This window comes from Sparus aurata, chromosome 22 (assembly GCF_900880675.1).
Source record: "Sparus aurata chromosome 22, fSpaAur1.1, whole genome shotgun sequence".
Classification (NCBI taxonomy): domain Eukaryota; kingdom Metazoa; phylum Chordata; class Actinopteri; order Spariformes; family Sparidae; genus Sparus; species Sparus aurata.
In genome coordinates, this window is record NC_044208.1 from 24,429,399 (window position 1) to 24,456,025 (window position 26,627).

Genomic DNA, 26,627 nt, shown 5'->3' on the forward strand with positions numbered 1-26,627 from the left:
CAACAGAGCTAAACCATGAAAAAACACCGCCTGGATCTCCTATATGTTGTTGAAAGGTTTCATAATTCATGGAAAAGATACTCCAATTTAAATAAAGTCAACAGTAAGACACTGATCTGTAATTCTTTGTGTTTAAACTACCAACCATGAAACCTTCATTAAAAGATTCCCATTCTAAAGTAGAAATATTAGTCTATGTAGAAGTACAGAGATGTAGAACCACTTGATTTACACCATTGGTAACGTAAGTGTAGTTGTGACGTTCAGGTGTAACTAACAGTAATAACTGAAGTAATATTTATCATGACGATAATCCTTTTGAGATGAATCATCCGGCTTTCATGGTTGTTGTATATTTAAAAAGTTTGTCCAGCAGGTGGCAGCACAGGACTTCATTTACAAGTAAATTAGTCGATTTCCACACAGGTCGGTACAATTCAGATTTATTAGGAAAGGAAACTTGGTTCCTTTCTGAAGGTTTTCATGTTGTTGTATATGACATGTGAGTAATTAGTGTTAGCCTCCATGAATATAAATTTTTTTAAGAATTTAAAGATATATGTAATTACAAGTAAGACGTCGTTTATTTGTTTTTTGGGGTCATTCTGCTATATAACCAGTTGACTAACACGTTGCACTTTCATACAATATTTTAATTGATTACTTGACTTGCTCATTCAATTTAAAATGGTGCAAATTTGTTTTTTTTTATATTTACAGTTAGACAGTCATGTTATCTTAGCTCGAGACAAAGCAGTTATGTTCTCACCCATCTGTGTGTCGGTCAGTTGATTTGTCAGCAGGATTATATAATAACTACAGAACTGATTTCCACGAAACGATGGAAGACGGCGCAGAATAGACCCCATTAATTTTTGGCGGATAAGTATAAAAAGAGCCGGATGCAGGAATTTCCTCTCACTCTCTCCAACATTGTGATTTTTTTCTTATGTATTCATTTCTCAGGCAATAATGCATGGCTGCTGAAATGAGGCATAATTAGGTGGTTGGTATCTATGAGTGAGTATAAAAGGGGACTGTTGGGCCTCAGTAGAGGTATGCGCTCTATTTAGTGCTGTTCTTGTTTCTTCTGTTACTTCCTGGGTAAAATGTTTGATACTAAATCACTTTTATATTTACTATAATCAGGCTACTACACTGAAACAGACCAGTTTGTTGCGACTTGAACACGTTTTCTGGACACTTTTTGACAGACGGAAACAGAGACTTGTCTTTGAATATTTGACATTCGTGTTTCAGAGGGATCAACACAGGATTCACCTACATCAAATCACCACCAGAACTTTGCTTATCTGAATTAGAGTGTGTGTGGTTGTGTTAGTTTGTTACCATCATCAGGATCGTAGGCGGAAGTGTCACGATTAATCCATATAAATACAGTTTTTTATAAAACACTCGAATATGACCAATGATGACTCGCAGAACAGTTTGTTTTAGGATGAAAATATAAAACTCACATGTTCTCTTTATTTGCTGTATATAGATAGATGTACACCACTGGAGATTTGGTTAAAAGCACACACAAAAAGCTCATGTATGTAGAATCTCAACACATGTCTGGAGATGAAAAAAAAACAAAAAACGGAAAAGATGTCAGATTACAAATAGATAAAAAACTATCCAAATTCTATACGGTTTTCTAAATGTAAATAGTCACATGTGTTGAAGTCTGTGCCACATACCAACTGTCTGCAGTTGCTAATAACCTCTGTATTCTGTACACTGGGTGATTTGTACAAAATATGAAATCTACCATTTAATAATAGTTATAACATAAAATAAAAGTACATTATATGTACAATATTAGATGAAGCCATTTAGTATGAGACGTATACTAAAGGACACTTCATTCTTTTCAGAGAAAAAAGAAAACAAAGCTTATGTAAAACGAAGAGAGCTCCAAAGAAGCCAATATTAAAGCCATTTCGAGAAGAACAACAGTCACCAAAGGGACAACCAGCAATCAGAGGATGTGGACAACTGAAGGAGTTTTCTTAAAGGCCTGTGGTGAAAGTTGTTCTTCGAGACAAACATGGAGAGAACGGAACAACGCGACTGTATTATTTACAATTTGCACATTCAGTTGAAACACTGATAGGGAGGTTCTGCAGGCAAAGGAAGAATAAAAACCACAACAACAACAACAAAAAAAAAAGAACTTGCAAGCATCCAGAAGCAGATCAAACACGTGTCCAAATAACGAGCCCTGCAGGGTGGTGAGGGAGGGGTTACAGCCAGTGTGCAGGTCTGGGCCGAAGGGGTCAAACAATGGTACGAATCTTAAGCAGAATGGGACAAAAAGTCACGATGGGAGGCGATTTCCTCTCCTGTGCTCTCATCGACAGGCACCCAGGGGAGGTGAACCCACACACCAAGACAGACAGCATCAAGGATTTCAATTCTTAACTCTTTTTTTTTTCAGTTGCGTTTCTATTTTCTTTCAAGTTTTATCAGGAAGTGCTTCATTTGCTTCTCCTCTCTAGCTTCCGACTACGAAAAAAATAATCGACTTTGTAGCTTCGACAAGGCATGTGCTGGAGTCCAAGCATCTGGAAGTGTGTCAAGTACGGACTTGAAACGCATCTGTTTTTTTTTGGAAACCACTATTACAACTGACTTTTAAACATACCTGGCATCATAGTTTATGCTACTACTCGATTCTCAGTTGAGCAAATATCCCCTTAGACTATAAAAGGCACTGTGAAAAGAAAGGCTTAATGTTTGACCTCTTCAAACCAAACATACCTCATCTATGAAGCGGTCTGATCTCGAACAAGTGTTTTATAAACAAAAGGGTCTTGCTTGAGAAGAGTAGAAAAAAGCGATCGGCGCCATCAGCACAGTTTCTTCCCCCCCGTTTGACTTCTCTCGACGCGACACTGTGGAAATCCCAGACGAGCGACTACATCTCTCTGACCTCTCGTAAGCCTCACATGAATGACAGCGGCTTGTACTGAATGCTAATGACCGTGTTCGACACGCTCCTACAACGGCTGGATGCATCGGGCAACCCAAAAATAAATCCCACAATCCCCTCTCATGTAACTGCCGCGGCAAGGCTAATCCCAACGGCCGATCGAATGGATCTGAACCTGTAATAAACTCTCTGACCATTGTTTGAGCTGCCGACGCACAACTGCCACCTGCGTGAACTTATTGCCTACACATTTAAAAGGGTCTGTTTTTTTAAGAAAAGGAGCTAAATTCATAAGAGAAGATGGCACCGAATCTGGTAATAAAAAGGGAAAAAAAACGGAAAACCTGGACCTCCGTCAGGCCAGCACTGTTTGATGTTGTGATGCTTTTAATCCAGACACACTCGACTGGGAGTCCCAGATGACCCCGTCCTGATTAACAGAGCGATCAATGAGTCTTCACAGCTAATGGAAAAATTAAGTGAGGGGGGAAAAAATAACAAGCTCCAAACGGAACAGGAAGTGTGTTTGACTCAGAGAGGAGCTCCTGATATACTATGTAGGAAAAAATATAAACAGCTGTATTGTTTAAATGTTATGAGAAAAATATTAAATATATAGAAACAAATGAGTTTATCTCATCAATGTTTTGTTTTAAAAAAAAAAATCACACCGACGTCCTATGTGGAGGTTAATGTGTGGGGCTCATATTATTTGTACAAGCACCTGACATCTATAAAGAAGAGGCAAGAAGAGAACTGCTCACACACACACGCACACAGAACAGAACACCTGAGAGAAATGACCAGAAGGGGGCAGCACAGCACCCCGAAATGAACAGTTGAGCGTACAGGAGAAGAGAAAAACAACGGGAGGGGAAAGGAGACACTACAGTGTGTTGGGTGAAGATCAGGGCACGGTGCGTGTCGCGGTCATGCAGGGCCGTCCAGCACCACAGACATCTCCGCTGGACCGAGCACCGCCCATCCCGGAAAAAGCCGAACCAGGCTTAGATGTGCGGCTTTAGACATTTTCTGTGTCAGGTGGAGCTGGGACTGTTTTTCAGTTCTGTGTTGTGCTGGGCTGGACTGAGATACCAGAGTCGTGTTGTTGTGCTGGCCTTGGCGGGCCTGTGTGGTGTTGGATGTTGCTGCTGCTGGTTTACGGTGGATCTGGGGTGGTCTCTTTAGTGGCCGTCGTGAGTTGTCAACATTTCCTCTGCCCTCCGGTGCAACTCCAAGGCCGTGACGGTGCAGATGTCCTTGGGGAGTTCTGATTTCCTCCGCATCAACGGGCGCTCTCTACGCTGGTTTTTTTCGATCTGGACACATGGAGATAAGAGAACATTCAGCAACCAACACACACTTTAACCCTTCTTACTGTCATTTCACTTTACAGTGGCTTGTCTGCAAAGGTGAACAGAAAAGTCTGGACAACCACATCTAAGCACCCCAATATTCACTGCCATACTACACTATACACACACACACACACACAACCAGTCCTAACCTGTGTGGCTTCCTCCTCCATTGATTTCTTTAGCGCGTTGACGTCATCTAGCAGCGGCCCGTCTGTCTCCATGTCCATCGGACCGTCTGGACCTCCTGAGTCGATGTACATCAGAAACTGTACAGAGAGAAAAGAAGAAGAGGGTAGGAAGGGTTAGAAGCACGACACCACACCACACTCAGACACTCCTGCCTTTGACTTTAAATACACACTCAAGTTGGACTATTTGGACATATATGGAGCCTCTACCCGCGTCTCCAACACTGTATTATTTTTAACTTTATCGTTGCATTCAATGGCTGCAGTATAATGGATATTTGTTGTAATAACAGAAACATAAAATTGGCTTGAAAGATTACTTTTACTGGAGCTTCAGTCAGTAAGAAGATGTCAATATTAATATATTACTAGGTTAAAATGTCTTTGCTCACCTGTGGGTTTGACTTTGCAAGATTCTCAATCTTAATCCACGCTTCTTCTCTCTCTTTCCATTTGGCTTTCTCTCTGAAAATCCCAACAAAACAGGCAAAACCATTAGAGACGGCATCAGGAGGAAATATTTACACAAAGACACATTGACGTCATGAATCTGTTATGTTCAAAGCATTTATGGCCCAGTTTACATCTCTAAATTACTCGCCTGCGTAGTCTTTTTTTCCAATTCTAATGATGTTTGTACGACCTTTTCTATGACGTTGGTGACTGTGTAATAAACCAAGAGAGCTGTGGCTGCGCTGCAAGACTTTGAGATTTTGGACGGCTCGGTTGTCACTTACTTGCTTTTCTCTGCCCTGAACTGTTGGGTGCAGTCGTCGAACAGCTTCTGGTTCATCTCCATGAAGAGTTTCAGAGCATTGTAGATCAACCCGTGGATCGTCCTGCACACATACAATGATTACCACAGGTCTTTTGATTTACGGACTTGGTGGAGAAACACAGAGATAGACCCGAGGGACGGCCCGGGTGGTGACTCACTTGTTCCAGTGGGTCTTGGAGTTGCGGTAGAGAGATGGGAACATGATGGGTAGGATCTTGGCGGCGTTGTCACTGATCAGGCTCATGATGTACTCATTGTTCCAGTAGTACAGAGCACGTTCTGCTACCTAGTTTAGGATAGTTTACAGCAGCGTTGCGTTACACAGACATCGTTAGATGTGGGATAGAAAAGAAACACGTGCCTAACAAACTAAACCACGTGTTATTGTGTACTAGGATGATGTCAGACCTGAAAGTGAGGGCTGGACACACACTTGGCCAACTGTCTGAAGAGGGGCTCCATGACTTTGACGAACTCCGAAGGCTCAATGACGTCTAGGATCTCCTCCAGTTCATTGAGGAACATCACCTCCTTTGGACTGTGCGTCTTTGGCCAGTACTTTAACAAAGCCATTACCGTCTGCACACAAAGGACACACGGCTTATTAAAAAAGAAAAAAAGATTGTACGGACATCTAATTTGTCCGACTAATAACGAACAAGGCAATCCCAAAGAAATCATTTGTATTTGAAAAATCACACTGCAACTCTAGTCGACGAAGGAAATTTGAAAAACCAGACTTTGGCAATGGAGTCCTCGGATTCAAAACAGCCACTAACTGATCGTGAGCAGACAGGATATTGAAGGAAATTTCAATCAACAATATTAACGACACAACCCCGTTAATAAATCGTATCTTACCGGTTCTGTGAGGGTGCTATCCTTCTCTAAGAACTGTACCACGCAGTAGGCCAGCTGAGGGAGAAACAGGACATAATGTTTCAACACTGCAGCACTGTAAATGCTGATATTAGAAGACTTTGTTTATTGTTTAAAGTATAACAATATTAAAGACAATATTTAAGGGGGGTACCTGTGGGTGATATACACTCAGAGACTTGACTTTGTGTAATGGCAGCAGAACTTTCAGCAGGAATATCTTGTGCTCTTCTTTCAGTGGTAACGCAAATCCGTTGATTATGCTGTGAAAAGAAAAGTGTTCGTGAGATAAAGAAGTGCTCGAGTTGTACGTAAAACTAATGGACTGAAAAAACATTCATGGAAATGAACCGCAAAAACAGAAGGACACTGTGAACCATAAACAGCAGTTGTTTTTCTTATGGGTGCACCTCTCAAAAATATCTTACCTGCCTAATATTTCCAGTAATTCTGCTATTCCATTATGGTGTTCAGTCTCGTAAATGAACCTACAAAACAGCAACACAGTGTTACATTGAACAAAACACTTCACGTTAGTCACAAGGACAACAGGCGCTAATGTGTCACTAATGTACCTCACTCACCTATAAAATATGTTATTAATCTGTTTCCTAATGTACGCTCGCAGGCCCAGGAACTTGCCATAGATGCGATGAAGAGTGGTCTTTAAAAAATCTCTTTCCCTGGGGTCTTCACTGTCAAACAGATCTAAGAGCTGCACACAGAAAAAAAACAGGATTACTAAGAATTACAAATGCAACTGAGCACCAAATACAAAGATCTGTAAAGAAACACACTCAAACATCAACCAAATGCAAGCAAAATTATCAGTTTATGCTCACCTGCATTACAAACTTCTGGTCAATATACTTTTTGGCTATGTTTGGTTGAAAGTCTGGTGACTCTAAGAACCGTAGGAAGAATTCATAGACAAGCTGAGGAAAGAAGAGCAGAGGTTACAAGACTTTGATATACTGTCATCAGTTTACAGTAAAGAAGCAAGACCTACGTGTCTGTGCGTCTGTGTAACTGTGTGTGTGCTGCGTACCTGTAGATGTGGCCATGCCGCCTCTAGCGTGGGCTCATCTTCCTCTGGGTCGAACTCGGCACCCGTGGGGTTGGATGATGGGGGCAACGTCCTGAACATATTCACAGCAAACTGGGGAGTAAAAACAGAGACGGGTAGGTCAGCTCAATAAACTAGTGATCCAGTGATTATTGATACGATGCTTCAACTGCAAACACTGCTTTCTGTAAGTGCTGCTGAACAGATGGAAGCGGCTGACTTTTTTCGCTATTTACATAGGATGCTCAACAGGTGTCACTGGTTTGTGTTTTAGTAAACACTCCTTTTTACCCACAATGCACACACTACAATAACCTTTTATGCAGCATTTAGCCAGGGTGAGACAAAAAAACACAGTTGCTATTGCCAAACCTTGGTGAACAAAAGCTCTGGCTGTTAAATTTGTCTACCTGCCACTGATTAAATGTTTGCTCCTAAAACAGATCTGACGGCTGAAATAATGAAGCTGATGGGGAGACTCGGAGATCCATCAGCCAGAGTGTCTGACAAGCAAACAAGGCTATTTACAATCAGTCTCTTGTGCCACACTATTACAACAAATAATCAACAGAGCTTCAGGGGAGCTGATGTTAAAAACTAAGGAGGAGAACATTCTTTGCTACAACATTGCCATGCCAACACGGACTTTAAGAGTGAGATACAGTTTGGTGGCTATTGTACTGTCGCTTACAGTGCAAATACACGAAAAACACACTGCAAGATTATGTAGCCCCTGCAAACTGGTTTATCTTCAGTTTTGAGTTTGCTTTTTGGAAACAACTTAGCTTGTTTCAACCGCAAAAAATGATTTCCAGCACTCCACTGCCTTCAACTGTTCCAAGACACTAACCAACAGGATTACGGTTCGTCAAATGGATGTCCATCATGTTAACCCAACTTCAAAATCTTTTATTTTCCTTATGAAAACGAATCAATGAAAATGTGTCTATGGTTGGATATTCCCTCTTGCCATACGCTTGTCTGAGATAGCAGCTGTTTCAATGGCAATTCAATTCCCTAAACTGGAAGCATCCATCCATTTTCCCTTTCAGCCTATTCTCACTTTATAGACAGTCCCTCCAGAGTGCACACTCACTCACCATCATGTTTATATTCTTAGCAGAAACCTTTTCTTACTTCCCTCCACAGAGAATGGGTCTAATGGAACAAGCGCTGCCGTGTCATCCGAAGGTCTGTTAAAATATTGTTCTAAAGCCTGAGCACCAAGGCATCAAACATGGCCTGGAAGAACAAGGGCTTATGGGAGAAAATAATACATACGACCTTAACATAAGAATACACTCTTTATTGCTGCAAACGAGTTTGTCGTGTCAATCTCCATACTTTGATGATGAAAGCCAGCAGTGGACTTCAAAGAGTCTTTGTCTCTCTTTGGCAGAGGAAAGGGGCTGCAAGGAATACGAGTATATTTTAATGCTGATTTGGCAGCTCTGTTGCATTTTCTGCTGATCAAATGAAGCCACGACAAGGAGGATGCGAGTACATTTGCACCTTGATCACCTGCAGTTTACCATGTGGCATTGAGGCAGGGCTTTGATTAACATCAAAGGCTTTTTAATTTGGCTTGGGAAAGCAAACCTGGCACCATGAACACATCCAGGCCACAACCCCAGTGGAGCACGTCTCTAATAAATATACAGTAGGCGCTCAATAATAGCACGCTGAATACAGCCTGAAAGAATGGAAAGGTTGAGATCTGCACAGGTAGGAGCTACAGGCGTTGTACTGTAGGTTTAGTGACCTCATTTAGGTTGAAGAGACAGTTCACTCATTGAATCAGAAACATTTTTTTTCCACTTAGCCGCAGTGTTATTTATCCATTTAGATTGTTTGGTGTGAGTTGCTGAGTTTCCGGAAAGAAAGATGGCACTGGGTTGTGCTGCTCAAAGCGGCAAAAATGATATCTCTTTCCAGAAATAATGACCCGATTACTCACAGACCTGTGTGTAGTTAATTTTCTTTCTGAAGGATATGTGCATATAATCATGGACGAGATGCAGTGCCATCTACTGTTTATATATTTGTCAGAAGGCAGAAATCTCTCTGAGATGAGCCTAAAAATCTATATGATTTGGGGGGTGATTGCTCCCTATACCCTTCTCAGACTAACTAAAGAGCCAAAAAGAAAAGACAAAATGGGTCTAAAGCAGTAAGTGTTGCTGCCAGTTGAAACCACAGTACATTCTTTTCCCATGGGGAAGAAATAAGTGCCTTAACGAATAGCAGATCTGTATACGGAGGCTAATTGAATATAAAAGCAATAACTACATTCTACTGTGTAAAATGGCTCCTCATGGTCACATGCATTCAGTGACACACAGCACAGCCTTATTCACAAGACTGCTTCACAGAGCTTTACAGACAATGACAGAAAATCCTTTTCACCTAAATGACATGACAACTCAGGCATTAATATAGGTGACCATTCTTAAACCTTAGCGACCTGCTGTGCTGCTACACTTATCTAAGCCAGACCCACGAGAACGGCATGATTTGCTTTATGAAGCTTATTACTGGAGGCTTATTTCATAAAACTATTATCGTCGCCCTGCGGTTGTATGCGTCTGCACGCCAGTCAAGTTGAAGTTGACATCCATGTCTGTCCACTCTCACGTAACATAGCCTAAGCAATAGAGACTTTGACGGAACTTAATAAAAGCTTTTAAATATAGTCCTTGGTGAAATCAAAGTCACCAGTACATCTCAAGGGGATTCTGTGGGAAACACTGCCTCACAGTCGAATGACATCCTGAGCATTAAAGAAATGTTTGAGAGCTTAAAATAAAATAATATTAATGACTGCTAACCTGGTTGGATGCAAAATTAATGACCAAGTTTGTTGTTCAATCCCTCTAAATACTGACCATGTGAACCACCTCGGGGTAGATGGGTTCTGTGATGACGTTCCTGTTGTGGGTGATGTACTCCACCATCTCGCTTAGTGCCGCCCGTTTCACCTCCTTCCATTTTAGATCGCTCAGTGGGTCCGAGACAAAATCGAACAAGACGCAGCACTGTCGCAACTTCTGGATGAACAACTTCTCCTGCTCTGCAGGGGGAACATCTGTCAGACAGAAACAGAGAGACGGTTGGAATCGACTGGCCTCAATTCTTTGTGTAGATTTATCAGAAAACAGGAAAACAATTCTCCTTAAAACACAGAAAGTAAATCTTAATAGGACAGGATAATACCACTGGAGTTGTAGACATTATTTGATTAATTACCACCTATTAAATTAATTGCTCAACCTTTTGATAATCATGTGAGTAATTTAGGGTGGAAAAAAGAGTCAAAATCCTGATTCAAACTTTTGAATATTTTTTATTTTCTTTACACCTGTATGACAGTAAAGTAAATGTCTTTGGGTTGTGGACAAAACAAGATGTCACATTGGGCTTTGGAAACACACTTTGTTTTACCATTTTATAGACCAAACATACAGAACAGAAAATAAAAACAGATTACTCAACAATAGAAGTAATGGCTAGTTGCAGCCCTAAATAACTCTGAGAAACTAGTTTGACCTACAATCACTGTTTGATCAACAACTGTGTTTTTTCACAGTATCATCAACAGCACTGATAACCATGTAACACTATACAGGCCAGATGCTGAACTAAAGTAATCCAAACCTGGACCAGATAACAAACAACAAAGGTAAAAGTTGATAATAATTGATGATGAGTCCTAAAAATCATTGTTCAAAGTTCTCCCACCACCCCGACTTTCGCAGTAAATGACAATTTGTCCCAAATCTTTACGGTCATATAGGTCCAGCACAGCTGTAATTTGCTGCTGTGGAGTTCGTGTGGTGACATGTAGAGACTGCATTTAAAGACTTCATAAATCAATAACGACAGCATCACACTACATCAATCTTGCAGAGGCTCTAAATCTACCTCCAGGAAAATTAAGCCACACCTGTCTGTCCGTGTGTGTGTGTATAATCATTAGCCTGCAATTTAAAAGTCATTACACGTTTTTGTAGCTTCTGCACACTCAGTCAATGAGCCAGCCTCCATTCCGTGCCAGCGTGCATGCATTATCCTCTTTCAACAGCTGCCTCATATAAATCACTGATTAGTACCAATCATCCAAAACACTTATTCGCGATATGATGCACCATCAATTAATCAATAAAGTAAACATTATTAGAAAATAAGACAAGTATTAAAATATAGACCTGCTCAATAAAGGTATGTTTTCTGCTTAATGTGGCAACTTTCAGCAACCCTTAATATGAGCTCGGAGCACAGGAGCTACATGTAGAATCACCAGAGGGTTTTTGTTCTGCACTTACAAGTCTGCTCCCAAAGAACCTCGAGGTGTTCCCATACTCAAAAATGTTTCGAAGACATAAGGTGCTTAGGGTCACGTAGTACAACATCAAGTAAAAGCGCTTCAGAGCTGCGCTAGAACTACAAGTAAACATGGCAGGGATTTTAAAATAGCCATTTTGTATGCTTTAAATCAGTTGTTACTGACTTATGACTGACCAGATAAGACACCATTACTATAATCAATGTTTGTAAAACACACTCCGTCATGCTGGAGGTTCTGCAATGGGACACACTGCTTTCACCAAAGGTATAACTACTGCACTTTCACACAGACAAATGTCCGTATCAGCCTGTAAGCAATGACAACAGACAAACAGCTTCTCCTGCAAATCATTCAGCCTCAGTTGGTCAGATTCCACATACACAAAAAGCACCATAAACTAAAAACGAGTGCAGTGGTGCTCATTCATTTTTGTCCAACGTTTGGATTTATGCCTTGGGGCAGCATGGATTTGTTCATCCCAGCTTGTGATTTATGAGTCAGTCTCGTCTCCCCATTAACAATCTGCATGTGTACTGCACATCACCATGGTGACTACAGGCAGGGATGGGACTTTGGACCGGGGGGTGACCGGCCGCTCCTAATCAAAGATGTATGCAAGCTGCTGCGGCTGCTGTTGTTACACTGAAATCATATGCTGCCGATTTGCTGTGGCCATCAGCTGAGGCCAAGAGATGTGTCAGCCAAACTGACCTCACAGATAATACCAGCTGGGAGTCAGGAGAATGCCCAACATGAATAGGTCAGCACTTTCTACAACACTTAATATAATGGTAGAAATGCAGAGGTGTTGGAATCCATTTTGTGCCATTAAATTGTCGTAAAATATATATATTTTAAATCATATTGGGAATTTGGTAAGAACTGCAACAGGTTTCACATAAAACACAGCTTTATCCTTGTCCAAGATGTTCCTAAGAAACATATCCTAAAACCAAACCACAACGAACACAAAATTAGAAGAGAAATTATGACAAATTATAATTAAAAAAAAGGTAATTAAGAGTACTGAACTTATTCATAATTTAAAAAATAAAATAAAAATGAGGTTGATTATATCAGAAACAACCTTGACGACTCAAATGATTAACACTCAACTCTTACATGAACCTGTACTGACAAAAGTGATCGGCGTGTGGATGCCATCAATCGATTTACTTTAACTTCACATCACATACAGAACCACAGCGGCAACATCAGATAGTAACAACAAGCTTCGGCCTCAACGAAAAGTTTTGCACTTCACAAAACTGTGAAACTCAGATTCTAGATAAGTGATGAAAAATGAATGAAAAAAAATCTCCATACTGATTCTGTGAACCCACAAAGCAACTGACAGGTCTGACTAGGTACTTTCTCACAACAGGAAACAGACACACACACACACCACTTGCATATGTAGGCACAATCTTTGAACAAAAAATGGCATTAGTTTTGTCGACATCTTTTTAAGTAGCATTTTGCCACATAACCATCATTTATAAAATCTCCCTTTTAGTCACCAGAATATTGAGCTGTTTTTTTTTATCGTTCACTAGACATTTTGTCTGCCAGCTGATATACTCCTCAAACTTATCTGGAAACAGCTGAAAGTGTAATGTTTAATCATTAATTTTACAGTATTTTCTACACAGCTCTCTTGTGATTATGGCCTCTACAGCATGTGGAGGCACTGGTACAAACATCGGAGTTGATGCCAAACAAAAATGTAATTACTTGGCACTGCTGAAATAAGTTAATTCTAAGACATCCAGTACTGCAGGTTCTGCACACTCCCACACCTGGGACTCACAGCACCATCTACGGTCTTTCCCTCCACCTCCATGTTTCTGAGTCACGGCTGGTATTCAACACACATGCACACAAAATACAGCTACCTGTGTGCTACCTGTACATGCAAACTTTTCTTCTCTCAATCCTATGTATTGATTTCTTGAACCCAAAAGTACTTTGGTTTTATAATCCAAAAATGAGCCCTCATAGAAACATATTCAAAATCTGGATTTCCAGCAATTGTGGATAAGGAATCGTACAACTTGTTCTTCAAGCGCACATCAGCCTTTAGGGCCATCGTGTGCCGTACCTTGAAACCTGGAGTCGAGCCAGCTGAATACAAAACATTTTTAAGTCTATATTCAGACGGAGTGTTGAATAGTGACAAGCCTGTAAGTAGCTTTGCAGTAACATCATACTTTATTTCCCTTCATCCAAAGTTTTGGCCACAAACAAGATCTAATCAACCGCATCAAAGGTCGAACAGCTGGCAATTTGCTTCACCCCTGAGCTTTGGCTACCACATCCGTGGAGAACCCTAATGGGGAGCTGTTTTTGTTTCAACACTGTGTTTATGTAAGACACAGCTGAGTATTTTCTTTGCTCTGTCTTCCTTTCCAACAAAGCTGCCATTTTAAACTGTGAAGCTGCAACATAAAAAGAATACTTGTTACCGCCTTCTGTGTCGATTATTGTCGCTTACTGTTTCCCTGCTACAGATCTGGCAGGTACAATATCTACAGGAAGTAATAAGCCCTTTTCGTTTTAGACAAGGAAAAGAAAAGGTGCATACAAATCTCTTAGTATTTATCTAAATACACAACAACAACAAAAGTGTTCAGTGCTTTAACTGTGGCGACCCAACTTCATCACCTCAAAAGCTAAATGTTTTTGGAAGTCTCCAAGTTTCAAGTTAAATACTCCAAGTGTACCGACTGATTTCAGGGTTGAATTCACCCGCACCTGAAAGATCTGTGCTTGTAACTAATGAACTGAAAGTTAGGGCCATCCATAAGCACCTCAGCTGATCAAACACCGAGTACCAAGAGGTCTACCAGCTCCTGTTACACAACAGCACTAGGGTTTCTGAACAGGCCTAAAATATTAAGTGACATGCTGTGCAACTGCGGACTTCACACACAGGCCTCTCTGCATGGATGGGCAAATAACCTTTACTCATCTAAAGACGCCAGCATGCACGCAGGAAACCGGTCGTGGAAAGAAAATACTCCCAATCTAAAATCCTGCAATAACAGCTGGTGATTATATAATTAACTGACTAATAAATTGGCAACACCTTTAATTATTTTTAACATACTCTGTGTCAATGTGGATATATGCCAACCGGTGCACATTAGGACAGGTGGCTATATGTTATTATATGGCTTTAATTATGCCTACAATTTTACTGAAAGAATGCCTTCGCAAGTCACAGCATGCGACTAACAGATAGGAGAACAGCTACATGATGAATGTACATGGTCACATCTGTTTCTAGAGAGAAGTTGGTTGCAGAGAAACTGATAAATGAACAAACATTAGTCTTGAATTTGTTACACTACATCACTCACTCTTAGCCTGCATCTAGAGTCTGTTTCTGTTTTACAAGCTGGAGACCTGCTGAGGGTCCCGGCTTCAGGCTCGGAACTCAGAAGCCAACAGGAGATTCAACAACAGCCAGAGGAGCATTTCAGCGTCGCACGTGTGTCAGCTGACACCACATATACAATACAATGCAAACGCACATATTGGCAACAAGCTTTGACCTCACTTCCTATGACATCAGCAGCCTTGATGGGGGGATGGGAGACTCAAAACTAGCACTCCTCACTCTCTCCTCCTCGCCCTCCCTCCCTGACTCAAGCTTAGCTATGCACCGTCTTGGCAGAACCCTTCCTCATTGACATACAAACACAATCCCCCGCTTCCTCCTCCAAAAATACTCCTGCCACCAGCACTAAGAGGGTGAAAGCTCTCACTCTCTCACAGCAACTTTTAGAAAAGTCCTCTGACACAATTATTCTCTTGTGCAAAATTCCAAAGTATATGGCAACAATTTTTTGCTCATTTCCCCCTTGAAAACACAGAAATACAGAACAAGCAGAGGAGGCAAATTTCCTATTCTCACCTCTAAAATGCATGAGGGCCACAGGCTGGAAAGGCCCATTGGAGCTCGGTGCATCCAGAACCATCCCAGTGGCGGCTCTAGTACATGCCAACATCAGTGGGCTGAGGCAGGAGACAGGGGAGAAGAGGGCAGCCCGGGCTAAGGCGAGGAGCCAGCCTCCATTTTAGCACGAACACTCGGAGCAGAAAATGAAGCTCCCCTGCTGCTGGAGGGAACCAGCTAGTTAGTGATGTCATAGCTCTCTGCAGCCACCCGGTTGGCTAGCTGCAATCACATGGGGCTGGCTGTCAGAATACATAAACATGAGGGAAGGGATTGGCTGGTGGGCTGGGGGGAAAGGGGTGGGACTGTTACTGTGATTGGAGCAGAGAGCAGCTACATCTGTCAAGAGTTTTGAAGCACAAAACTACAAACAGACTCCAGTTTAACCCGTTTTATATTTAAAATGCAAGAATAAGGCCCAGAAATATAAGTAACTATCCAACATGTAGCCACTGTGAATGAGAAGACAGGTAAAGGGACACTCCTCATTTCTCATTCACAACCTGACATGACAACAACTAACCGCAACACCACAACTGGCATAATTAAACAATTACAATTACTTGTACAAGTTTGTACAAGACAAGAGACTGTTTCACACCGTCAGACAAAAGCCCTTTGTATACGTGTGCCGTCTTTGTGTGCATGCGTGTGACTTTTTGCGTGACAGATGGCTCTCCAGGACCACAGCCTGAGCCCAGGTGTATGTGACAGAGAAACAGGAAGGCAGGAAGTCTCAATGTGAGCAAGACAGGATGTGCATATGTAGCGAGCAGCACTCTGTCTGCCTCAGCAGCAAAACCCTGCACTGTAAAGCTTTGTGGGAAGAGAGCACATATACGGTGGTGCTGACACTAAAACCATCATGACAGACCGAGTGTGATTAAACAACCCCCTTTTTGAAGCAAATCAAGCAACAAGACAATTATTCTCACAATCAGGGTGGAAAGGTTGAGTAATAGTGCGCATCCACCCACAATCACAACATATACAATCACCAATACCTGTGTACTGTGTGTCATCGTGCCGCAAGGATCATGCATACTGACACATACACACACGTTTTGCCCGACTAAGAACCATGCAAAACCATGCAAATGCAAAGCACGGCGTGTTCTTTGCATTTTGGAGAAGGATAACGTATAGTCCCAAATTTGTTATCAGTGCTTGCTGCACTGTCACACATTCTAGGAGGGGCACTCCTAAAATAAGAGCAAGCGAGACACTACTAAGTAAAGGCCATTTCCTTTGCACTTGCACTTTTTTTCTTACCCCATGAGGATTAGCAATTTTGTACCAAAGAAAGTCCACCCACTTGTTTATGTGAACAGAGGTTGTGTAGTACTGACCTGAGTATATGCTTCCTTTTTTTGTAAAGTACAAAGTCTCACAGTCTGCACTTTTATACACATTCGCACATTTCACACTAGACAATTATTTTTTACTCCTCATGAATGTCAGTGCCTGTCAAGATTATAAAGGTCTGAAAGGACAAGTCTTGTTGCATTATAATCATATTAAAGCATCCTTTGTATCTGTTTGACACGCCAAAAATAAGAGACAACAAACTTTGGTTCAATGTAGTTGGGTAACTTTGACATAGTTTCAAAATCAAAGAGGTGTGATCTAAGTCAAAATACTTTATCTAACTTTACTTTATGTCATGTGTAATATGTGAAAAAAATTTATTCATTGCAGGGTTTTTTTAGAAGCACAGCTGTTTCAACACATAATATCGTGTCACAGCTCCTCCCTGCGGGTTTGTACTTCTGCTTTAAAAGGTGCAGGAGATGTTCGTGTGGTTCAAGTCGGAACGTCATGTTTGACAAAAGCACCAAATTTCTATGGTCTGTTTGCATTTGCTCATGTCTCCCCATCTGACTGTTGTAATGTATCCGACTGATTGCAGAATAGAACTTTACATTGTTTCTCAATGATTGTGGCAATCACAGCTTGATTTTGTGCAACTGGATGACTTAAGATCTCACCTATGTATCTGTGCTGCTCATTTAATTAATGATCATCAGATAGAAGGACGACATCAGCTAATGGTTGATTTCACAAAACCGTATTTGGTCAAATGTAAGGAAAAACATCATGTTAGTCAACTGTAGCTAGTAAGCTTACTCAGAAGAAAAAGCTAACTCAGGATGATTGATTTCTCTGTGTTTCTTCCCTAATCAAACTCTTTCAGGTTTTTGGTTTGACTGGCCTTTGCTTCTGCTGCACCGGCTGCAAACTCTAAACCAGCTGTTTGTGTTCGTCAGCAAAGTCAGCAACCTTGAATGTCTTCAGCTAGGGTAAAAGACAGAAAAAGGGACTGAATCCCAAGCAAAACATTCCAGTGTGACTCTAACATCAAGTCTGTCCGTTCCTAATATATACAATATTGGGGTATTTCAGCAGCAGGGTCTAGTCTGAGCGTATAAAGGGTTCTTTCTTGCCATTCTGATCCCTAGTCATGAGGCAACCTCCCATCAGAAGATCTGTTGTTCTGACCAAGACAAGACATCGCCAAACACACCCACTTGTTACAAACGCTCTCCAAATGCTCCTTTGGCACATGCATTCGACAGGCTTGAGCATTTTTTGCTGTCTGTGCTATTTCTGTCGGTGGAAAGACAGCGAACTTGTGAGGCATCATGAGTCTGCTCCTGGATGGGATGGAGAGCGTGCTGGCTTGTGTTATAGCAGAGCTTTCTCATAAGTCATCATTGATAGCAGCAGGCCAGTTAAGTGGTTCATTCAAAGGTCTGCTGATCTTCAGTGTCATGATTCCTCTTTTACAAGCACTTAAGGCCTAAATCTATACAGCTGGGGCTCTTTTAACGGCAGCGGAACTTAATTTTCCCCCTAAGCAGCTTTCAGTGACAGAAACAGCTTTATCTATATCCTAGATCAATTCTCAAAGTGATCCATTCAAATTCAAGCCATGTTCTTCATGGCTGCTCTGTATCTCTGTCACATAAAGACAGCAAATATGAACAGTTCAAAATCTCTGCTGCCATTCAACTGAGAGCATTATCACAAATGTAGGCAAAGTGGAAACACCTGTGGCTGCATGAAAGCTGAACACACGCAATGACAATCACCATAATTACTGCAACTAAAACTGTGCAACATTACTGAGAAACAGTTTATAATAATTGTATGAAAAGCTGCCAATTTCCTTTCACACATAGTGAGAACTATTGTTTACAAATATTTTTATGGTACGATATATACAATGCATACCGGATGTTTACCAAAAGGGTATAATGAACCGTTGTGGGCACAAACATTTGAGTGCAGGTCAAGCACAAGATGTGTTTGCATCTTTTTACTTTAAAGTAGCAGACTCATGCCAAAATATTGCAAGGTATTACAGCCTCATCAACCCAAGTTATGTTTCTGTGTTTCTATGAAGTGTTTGACTAGGGAAGTCTCTCTCATGAGGTGTGAGAGTCTTTTCCTCTACCACCTGCAGGAGTGGGACAGGAAACCCTTCCCTGAATCCTGCCTTGCCCTTTTGCATCCTGCCAGCCACGGTAAAAAAACATATCAGCGTGAGTTTCAGTGTCACTTCAGGCCTTTCTGCTCTGCAAGAAATGGCTGTTAAAGAACAATAACTATTTTAAAAAGACATACAGGAATTAAATAAAAAAGATGGGATTACCTCTGAGCATTCTTGGCTCTGTATGTATCATCCACACATAAGTGAAGCAAACAATATTACAGAGACTCTGTTTCTATGGAAAGTGGTGTAACTTCTTTAGTAACTGATACAACATGGGAATTGTTTCCCCACGTTTCCTTTAATATCCCTCTCTTTCCAGTCCACTCAATCGAATAATCACTGTGGTTTATCCAAAAACTTAAAAATAAATGTGCTGCACTAAATATAATATGTTCCAAAATTTTGCAGATCCTATTCTATGACTTGTTTTTTTAAACTTTAACCCTGACAAAATGCCTTTGAATGCAAAAACACTTAAATTCATTGATTAGAATTCCTTTTTCTGTTTGTTTTCCACTGTTAAAATATTCAGGGTAAGTTAAATTACATGACCATCTGACTACTGAACTGTTTGTTCCAGTTAACCAACGTTACAGTAACTAAAAAAATGTGACACTCTAGCCAGCAGATGGCGATAAACCCTGTGAGACAGACGCTTCATGCAGGATAGCTCTTGCTCTACTAGAGAACACATACAGAGGCGACAACTGTTGTTGTTCTGGGCTTTTTGGCAAATACAAATACGAGACCACAACAAAATCAACAGGCCCATTAATCTCCTGATATGTATGTCTTTAAAACTGCCACGCTAACATATACAAATGCTAGGACAGTTAAAAAGTGCTCTGGAGTCCCAAAAAGCACAACTGCTTTTGGGGTCGGGGGGGAGTTCATGGGGAAAGGGGCCGCTCCTGGTCACGGTTTTCAGTCTCGCCTCAGCCCTGTGGCTCTGCAGGACAGCCTCTCAGACATGTGTTTCCATCGGGAGGTGGTAAACATGCCTGGAGAGAAAAGAGGCCATGCGAGGAGCATGTTTGGACAGGACAAAGTGATAACATCTACTGGGCCACTGTGGGATAATGTTTTGCAGAATGTTATCAAAGCTTTCATTGGTGTGTGGGAAATGAGCAGCTTTTTATTTATTTATTTCTTTTAATCAGAAATGACTCATTGGTTTCTTGGCAGAGTACAAAGCTAATGTCTAACTAAGATAAAGACACAGGTATATTTAATGGTAGGATTAACGCCGTTGAGACTCAATAAAATCTTATCCTGCGGAAACAACTGATCTGGGAGCAAATGGTACACAATAAAACAGCGGCTGTCTCCTTTAGTCACAGATAGTGACACTTTGTCCTATAAGCAAAGTCTTCCAAAGAATGAAGTAACATTTGCTAATTCTCCCTGAAAAGGAATGCTGCCTTTGCTCTTAAGTGTTGTAACAAGATGCTCACTGCAAGGAGGGTATTCAGACTTAAGAGTGAGGAAAAACAAAGCCACTCTTTTCTAAAGACAGAAAGAAACAACTCTGACATTTTATAGACTTATCTAATAATTGTAAAAAACTAAATCATAATAATAAAAAGCAGACTAATTGGTAATGCACATAATACTTAGTTGCAGCCCTACACTGTTTTGTTTTCCTACTCTTGTCACAGAAAAACAGTGTACTGATGCTTGTGCATGTTTGCTACTGTTCACCTTATGAAACAGTGAGATCACATTCAATACAATTTAGGCTGCACTGCCAAGTTATATAATTATTTTTTTTAGCACTGGGAAAAGTTAGCGGACAACCTGTTTGTGTGTTTATTCATGCATGCATATACAGAAACATGCATAGATAATGTGCCCGGGGGCCAAACAACAGCATCAATCTCTCACTTTTCCATCTGGTGCAATCCTGGCACTGAGCTCGGACATTAAACATCAATATACATCTGCAGAGACCGACCAGTTTACGTTCTACGAGGGGGGGACGAGAGGAGGAATAGAAGAATGCCTGCCAGACATTGCTGGTCATTGGCAACATCCTGAAACACAAGGACCGTGGAATTAAAGCTTTATCTCTGGATTACCACTAAATATAGACGCTTGGGTTAAATCCAGCGCAAAGTCCATGCCATGTATGTCCTCTGTTTGTTTCCATGTATTGCGTAATGTCATGCTCAGCTTGGTATTAAACTGAGAATGATGCAGCAGGGGATGTTCATAGGTATCATAGCTTGGAAAGAGTGAGTAAATAACTGCCTGCGTAGCTCTAAGTATGCATATCTGTGACGCCTGCACTTACCTGTGTGAAGATTACAGGGACTCCTTACCCCACATGCCCTAAAGGAAAACTCTGCTCTATATATAGCTTCTGGGCAATTTGTTGAGTCTTGAATTAAGCTTCAAAACATTTTACATTTATTTTTTAGCCCACAAAATGGTAGTTTGTCTGCTCCACAACCACAACTCCACATCCAAGTACAGACCCTTCCAGCCTGGAAACAGCAGCTCTACTAACCGTGTTTGCATGTATTGCAGGCAACAACTCCAAAACTGAGAGCACTGAGGCAGTGAGATGATTATGTGATTAGATGATAGGATTTAGTTATTGTACCAGTAAATACCTTTGAAAGCAGGCAGCTTCTGTAGCTCCCTGTTGTTGCTCAGGCTGAAGCGAGAGGAGCTCTGCCTCTTGTCCTTTTTGACAGGTGTCTGGGAACCTGGCTGCTTCCCTTTTAGCAGCTGAGTGGTGGGGGGAACACTGTTGCCAGTCTTCCTGTTAGAGCTCTGCTGAAACAAGAGAAAAACACCCACATTAGTGACACTGTGGTAGAGCGAGCACATGTGGTGAACTGAGTGTGAATGAGAGTTCAAGGAGGAATCTGATCAAATCTGACTGTATGTCAACACTAGCCGAGTAGCTCCACTGCCATACACCTTTTTATTCTATTAGGTATATCACCACTTAAACAGGGTCATGCATTACTGAGGTCCAAAACCACATTTTACCCAATGGATGAATACTAATATTCAAAAGTACAGTACATCTACTTGGGACTTTTCAAGTTAGCATTGAAAAAACAAACCATTGTGATTTTCTTATCCACTCATAAAGCCACAAAGCTGTGTCTCAGAAGACCCAGGCGGGTTTGTAGAGCTGGATATAATCCTGATGTGGGATCAACTGAATGTGACAAGTTTCTCACAGCTGGTCCCACCTGCCTGTTGGGATCCATTCATCAACACACACCTGATGGCACAGGGCTTACTTCACCAGATGCAGCTTTGGAGCTGCGTCAGTCCAAGTCACCGGGGAATTATTAAAAATCATTTAAGACCCAGATGAAGTTGGCCACAGTCTGCAGCGCTACAAGATGGGAGCTTAGGACCTGGGCCACTTCCAAGCTGTCGAGGGAAGTGGGAAATAAAGCTGAGCTGCCCTCCATTACGAACTAGATTACATCTGTATGTCTTACAAAGATAGGAATTTAGTCTTTTACTTGTTTGATCATTGCGTTAAAGTAGTAAAATTTGTCTATGATTCTCTAATTTGAATGATTTGGATGTACCTCATCACTGATGTTTGCCAAAGCAAATGAGGTTGTCCTATAGCTATATATATAAATGTTTCATTCAATCTTAAACACTTCTACTTACAGTGTATATGAGACAAAAGGAAGGGTGGGGGTAACAACAACAGCTTGCAGCTATTTCAATCCGTCACACGGCTGGTGCAAGAGTAGCTCTGCTAAAAGGCTGCTGACACACATCAGAATTATCGATTTCTGCTCTTGCTTGATATTATCCAACAAAAGATGGGTGGGTGGCGGAAACCACAGACGGTCGGAAAAAATGAATTTAGAAAGATCAACAGCAGACGAACATATCTATATACGCAATATATGTACACGTCTATCCATCATTCTGAAAACTTGTGTATCTTCAAGCACATCGGTAACAAAACATACATGCATGGTTACTTTTATTCTTGGTAAGGGAAAAAATGTGTCTGTACGTCTCTAAAAATATACACTATTGTCTTAAAGGGATTAACTTCAGGCGCACATTTCTAATAACAATAAACAGAACAGTGTATTACAGCAGCTACTAAAATACAAACAGATGGTGACCAGCACATACAATATGAATATTGTATGACCTGTAAGTAGGGGGGCCACCTTTTGCTGTCAGCTGTCATAGCAGACCTGGAAAAAAAAAAAAGCCTTCAGGTCTTTAAAGGTTGAAGGAAGTGGAAATCGTTCCGTAACGGTTCAGTGATGTTTCGATATGGTGACTACATAGGTCATGAAAGAAGTCTGATCTGTTGTTTGTAGGATCTGTTAACAGATGCATTTCATAATGGAAGAGAGGAAAAATCATGAGAATGGTGTTTGAGACCATACTGTGCACCTGGTCCCACTGAATGCCCTAGTGCTATTTTACAAATGCAGTACGCAGTGCAAGAATGTTACATAATGATTTCCGCCAGATGTCTATGTTATTACAGAATGAACACAATGTTAAACGGTTTTTAATATTGGCTGAAGGCTTTTGGCTTTTCCAGATGTGTTACCATTTTTTCAACATTTCATTATACACCTTGACAGGTTCCAAAAAACTAAGTGCAATGGCTTTTCATAAAAGTTGTTTCTGGCAATCTCATGAGAAATTCCTGCCTTGAGATGCAGAGTTTATGACAGATGGTAATTTCTGAGGCGCCAATCCTGTAGACTGGAATCTGTTCACATGTTTTTCGTGAGTACATTCTCCTAGCCACATTTTATATATTGCATTCTTGTATGTATGACAAAAAATGTCCTTAGAACTATATTGATTGTTTCATGTTAAGTTAAAAGAATCATATTAGTGTAATATTCAAGTCATTTCATCTGTCCCCTGGTTTATGAGTAGGTTGTACAGTATGCATACATTTTTATCTACAATCTTCATTATATCTTTAAGATTTTGTAAAAATTATGTTGTAAAAATAGGGCTGCAAAATATGGTAAAATAAAATTATATTGCGATTATTCAGACAGATGTTATGACTGCAATACGATTCAAGATTTGTGGGAATGATCATATTTACATTAACAATTTTCATATTCACTCAAATAGAATTAAAATCATGAGGATGTGACATTCATTGGGGACTGTACCAAACAAACACGTTTAATTTATCTAGAGAACAACATCTATAAGCCAGTGAGTCTCTGTTGTGTGACAGTACAACAGAACAGCATAGTTCTTGCAATTTGGATATTGCATTTGGGTCTATTGCAATTACGGTTACATTTCAGTTGATTGTGCAGCCCGATGCAGAATATTACTGCATGTGCATGGCAGCAGTATAAGAAAGCAATCTCTGTAAACCTGATTGTATGGCTGGTGCCCTAAACTGATGTCATCTGCAAGTAATTTAGCACCAGGTTATGAACAAACTGCAGTGTGAGTCACGAGAAGGGCAACCATAACCCAGGTACAATCCAGCCCTGTCAATGAATGCTCTACACACCAACAGAAGCCAGCAACCAAACGATCCACAGCACAGTGATTTCATGAGATTCTCATTTAGAGGAGTTCAGCCACAATTTCACTGATGGTAGCTTTTGCACCAAGAACCACTCAATCAAGCGAGTACATGAAATGCCCCAAGCTGTGATTTGGTTCTCACTACACAGGATTACAGCTGCTACGAGACATCATGAGCAGGGTATACTTGCACATCTAACCACCATCTGAGCCCGAGTAGTGTGTGTGGGCAAATCTTGATGACTTTTATGTGACAGGAGTCGAAAAAAGCTATGGAGGATCAAAAACACACATTGCTTGCTATGTGACAAAATGTGGCTGCGAGAAGCATGTTCAAAGAATCATGAGGTCTACATCAAGCAAGACTTTCTCCCCCCCCACTCCAGAGGAGGTTTTACTGTCCTCCATTTGAGTGCCTGCTTTAACAGTCAAGTGCATTTTATTTATATAACCCATAGTTGTATCAACACCATGCTGGCCTGTTTCAGTGAAAATATCAACATAAGCTCTGTACATAGTGGGGGTTATTGTGGTGCATTTCAGATTGCACAGCCACCTCCTGTGATATTTATAAACTGTGATTCACATGATATACTGTGCATCTATAAAAATCGTAACAGGCAGGGAAAACAACGTATTTAGCACTGATTTTAAGGGCATGGTCTCATCCTATCTGAGAATCAGTTTCTTTTTACAGACCTTCCCCTGAATCACTGCAATGGACACTGATAGTGCAGGGTGGCAATTCGCATTGTCACTGATAAGGCAGCCCTCTCTCAGACACACGTATTATCAGTGGCATTTGAACTTATGTCAGACAAAAGTCCTACTGTTTTGCAGGTGCTTCACTGTGAGCCTACCTCATGATCTGTATTCTCTTGTCCTCCACTCTTGCCCACTTTGCCAGACTTGGGGGTCTCCTGAAAGAAAAAAAGTTAAAAGCACCGAAGTCAACTGGGACATTACCACATAAGTAGGTTGACAACACCAGCGAGCAGTCTATCAATGAATGCAGCAGCCATGGAAGAATCCTTGCTAAAAATAGCACGCCTGCCCACCCAGTCTCACACTCCTGTTTGAATACACTGGCAGGTCTGCTGCTAGCTAGCAAACGTTACTTCAAAATCAATCCCTTTCATACGACCCCGGCTTCCAGCTTTATAAAAAAGACAAAAGTCCATACATTCACACTTTTTTAAAAAACACACATTTTCAAGGAACACGTTCATTAATATTCTAACATATCTCACTTTTGATAACGCTTTCAAATAAAAGAGGTAAAGCGTACCAAGCGCTAACATGTTGGCAGGGTAGCGGCTAGCTGGTGATTATTGCTGGTTGGCTAACATTAATGTGATGGGACACTGCGCCCGTTGCTAAATGTCTTCTAATGAAGCCGGTTTATCGATAAAACACACTCAAATGCACCTCATGCAAACTTTGCAGCAGCAGTCATAACCTCTCTCCAACTCACCTTGTCCTTTTTCGTTTTATTCGGCATTGTACAAGCGTAGCCGCCCTTGCTTCCCCTCTCGAATACTCCACAATCAAAACCTTGACAACTCTCAGGGCACCACACTGTAAGGCGGCTCCAGCCCGTCGTCGCCCTGTGATTGGCTGCTGTCCGTCAGCTGACCCCAACGGCTCAGACTGACGCGCTGAGCATCACCAGTAGGGGCAGCGGGAGCCCCCTGCTGGTGACAGGCGGCTATTACAACACATGAGTACACAGCAGCAGCAGGCATCATCATGTTCATATTCCAACAAAAAAATCTTTTCACTCATTTACTCTGAGTCATTCAAGTTGTACTTTGTACTGACTCAAATTAGAACTCAAAATTTCACAAGTGGGTGTAAAATTTAGCCTACAATTCATAAGCCTGGGTGTGTTTCTAGCCATTTTTCTGCAAAAATGTCAAAAGGTCTCTGGTCTGCACTTTTTTATAATGTTAATATCTAGATTTTACACTGTTGGACTGCACAAAACGGACAATTTGAAGATGTCAACTTGGGCATTCCGACCATATTTTCTGTGCACATTGTGATTTTGTGTTTTGGCTGCTAAGTGTCTCTTAATGTTTGGGTCAAACTTGTG

At 41.1% G+C, this 26,627-nt stretch overlaps 1 protein-coding gene across 3 annotated transcripts; it reads right to left on the minus strand.

Annotated features, from left to right (window-relative positions):
• Positions 1 to 1,448: 1,448 nt before the first annotated feature.
• ppp2r5cb (protein phosphatase 2, regulatory subunit B', gamma b) lies at positions 1,449 to 26,134 on the minus strand. Of its 3 annotated transcripts, none has more exons than XM_030405565.1 (16): positions 26,007 to 26,134; positions 25,393 to 25,452; positions 21,625 to 21,787; positions 10,093 to 10,292; positions 7,190 to 7,300; positions 6,984 to 7,076; positions 6,726 to 6,856; positions 6,570 to 6,629; positions 6,296 to 6,404; positions 6,124 to 6,177; positions 5,671 to 5,841; positions 5,421 to 5,548; positions 5,222 to 5,323; positions 4,877 to 4,949; positions 4,446 to 4,562; positions 1,449 to 4,257 (listed from the first exon to the last, which is right to left on the minus strand). In XM_030405565.1, exons 1-16 carry the CDS (start codon positions 26,031 to 26,033, stop codon positions 4,123 to 4,125), a joined length of 1,734 nt encoding a protein of 577 aa, XP_030261425.1. In that variant the 5' UTR covers positions 26,034 to 26,134; the 3' UTR covers positions 1,449 to 4,122. The 3 variants fall into 3 exon arrangements, with proteins under 3 accessions (XP_030261425.1, XP_030261424.1, XP_030261426.1); XM_030405564.1 differs by having other exon boundaries at positions 21,625 to 21,790; XM_030405566.1 differs by lacking the exons at positions 21,625 to 21,787; positions 25,393 to 25,452; positions 26,007 to 26,134 and adding an exon at positions 15,472 to 15,701.
• Between the last annotated feature and the right edge of the window lie 493 nt (positions 26,135 to 26,627).

Coding starts and splice junctions, on each gene's coding strand:
- ppp2r5cb (XM_030405564.1), bottom strand. CDS start 26,033: ATGCCGAATAAAACGAAAAAGGACAAG. Junction 6,857..6,983: donor ACCAGAAGTTTGTAATGCAG/GTGAGCATAAAC, acceptor TTCTGTGTGCAG/CTCTTAGATCTGTTTGACAG. Junction 5,842..6,123: donor ATAGCACCCTCACAGAACCG/GTAAGATACGAT, acceptor CTTTGTGTGCAG/ACGGTAATGGCTTTGTTAAA.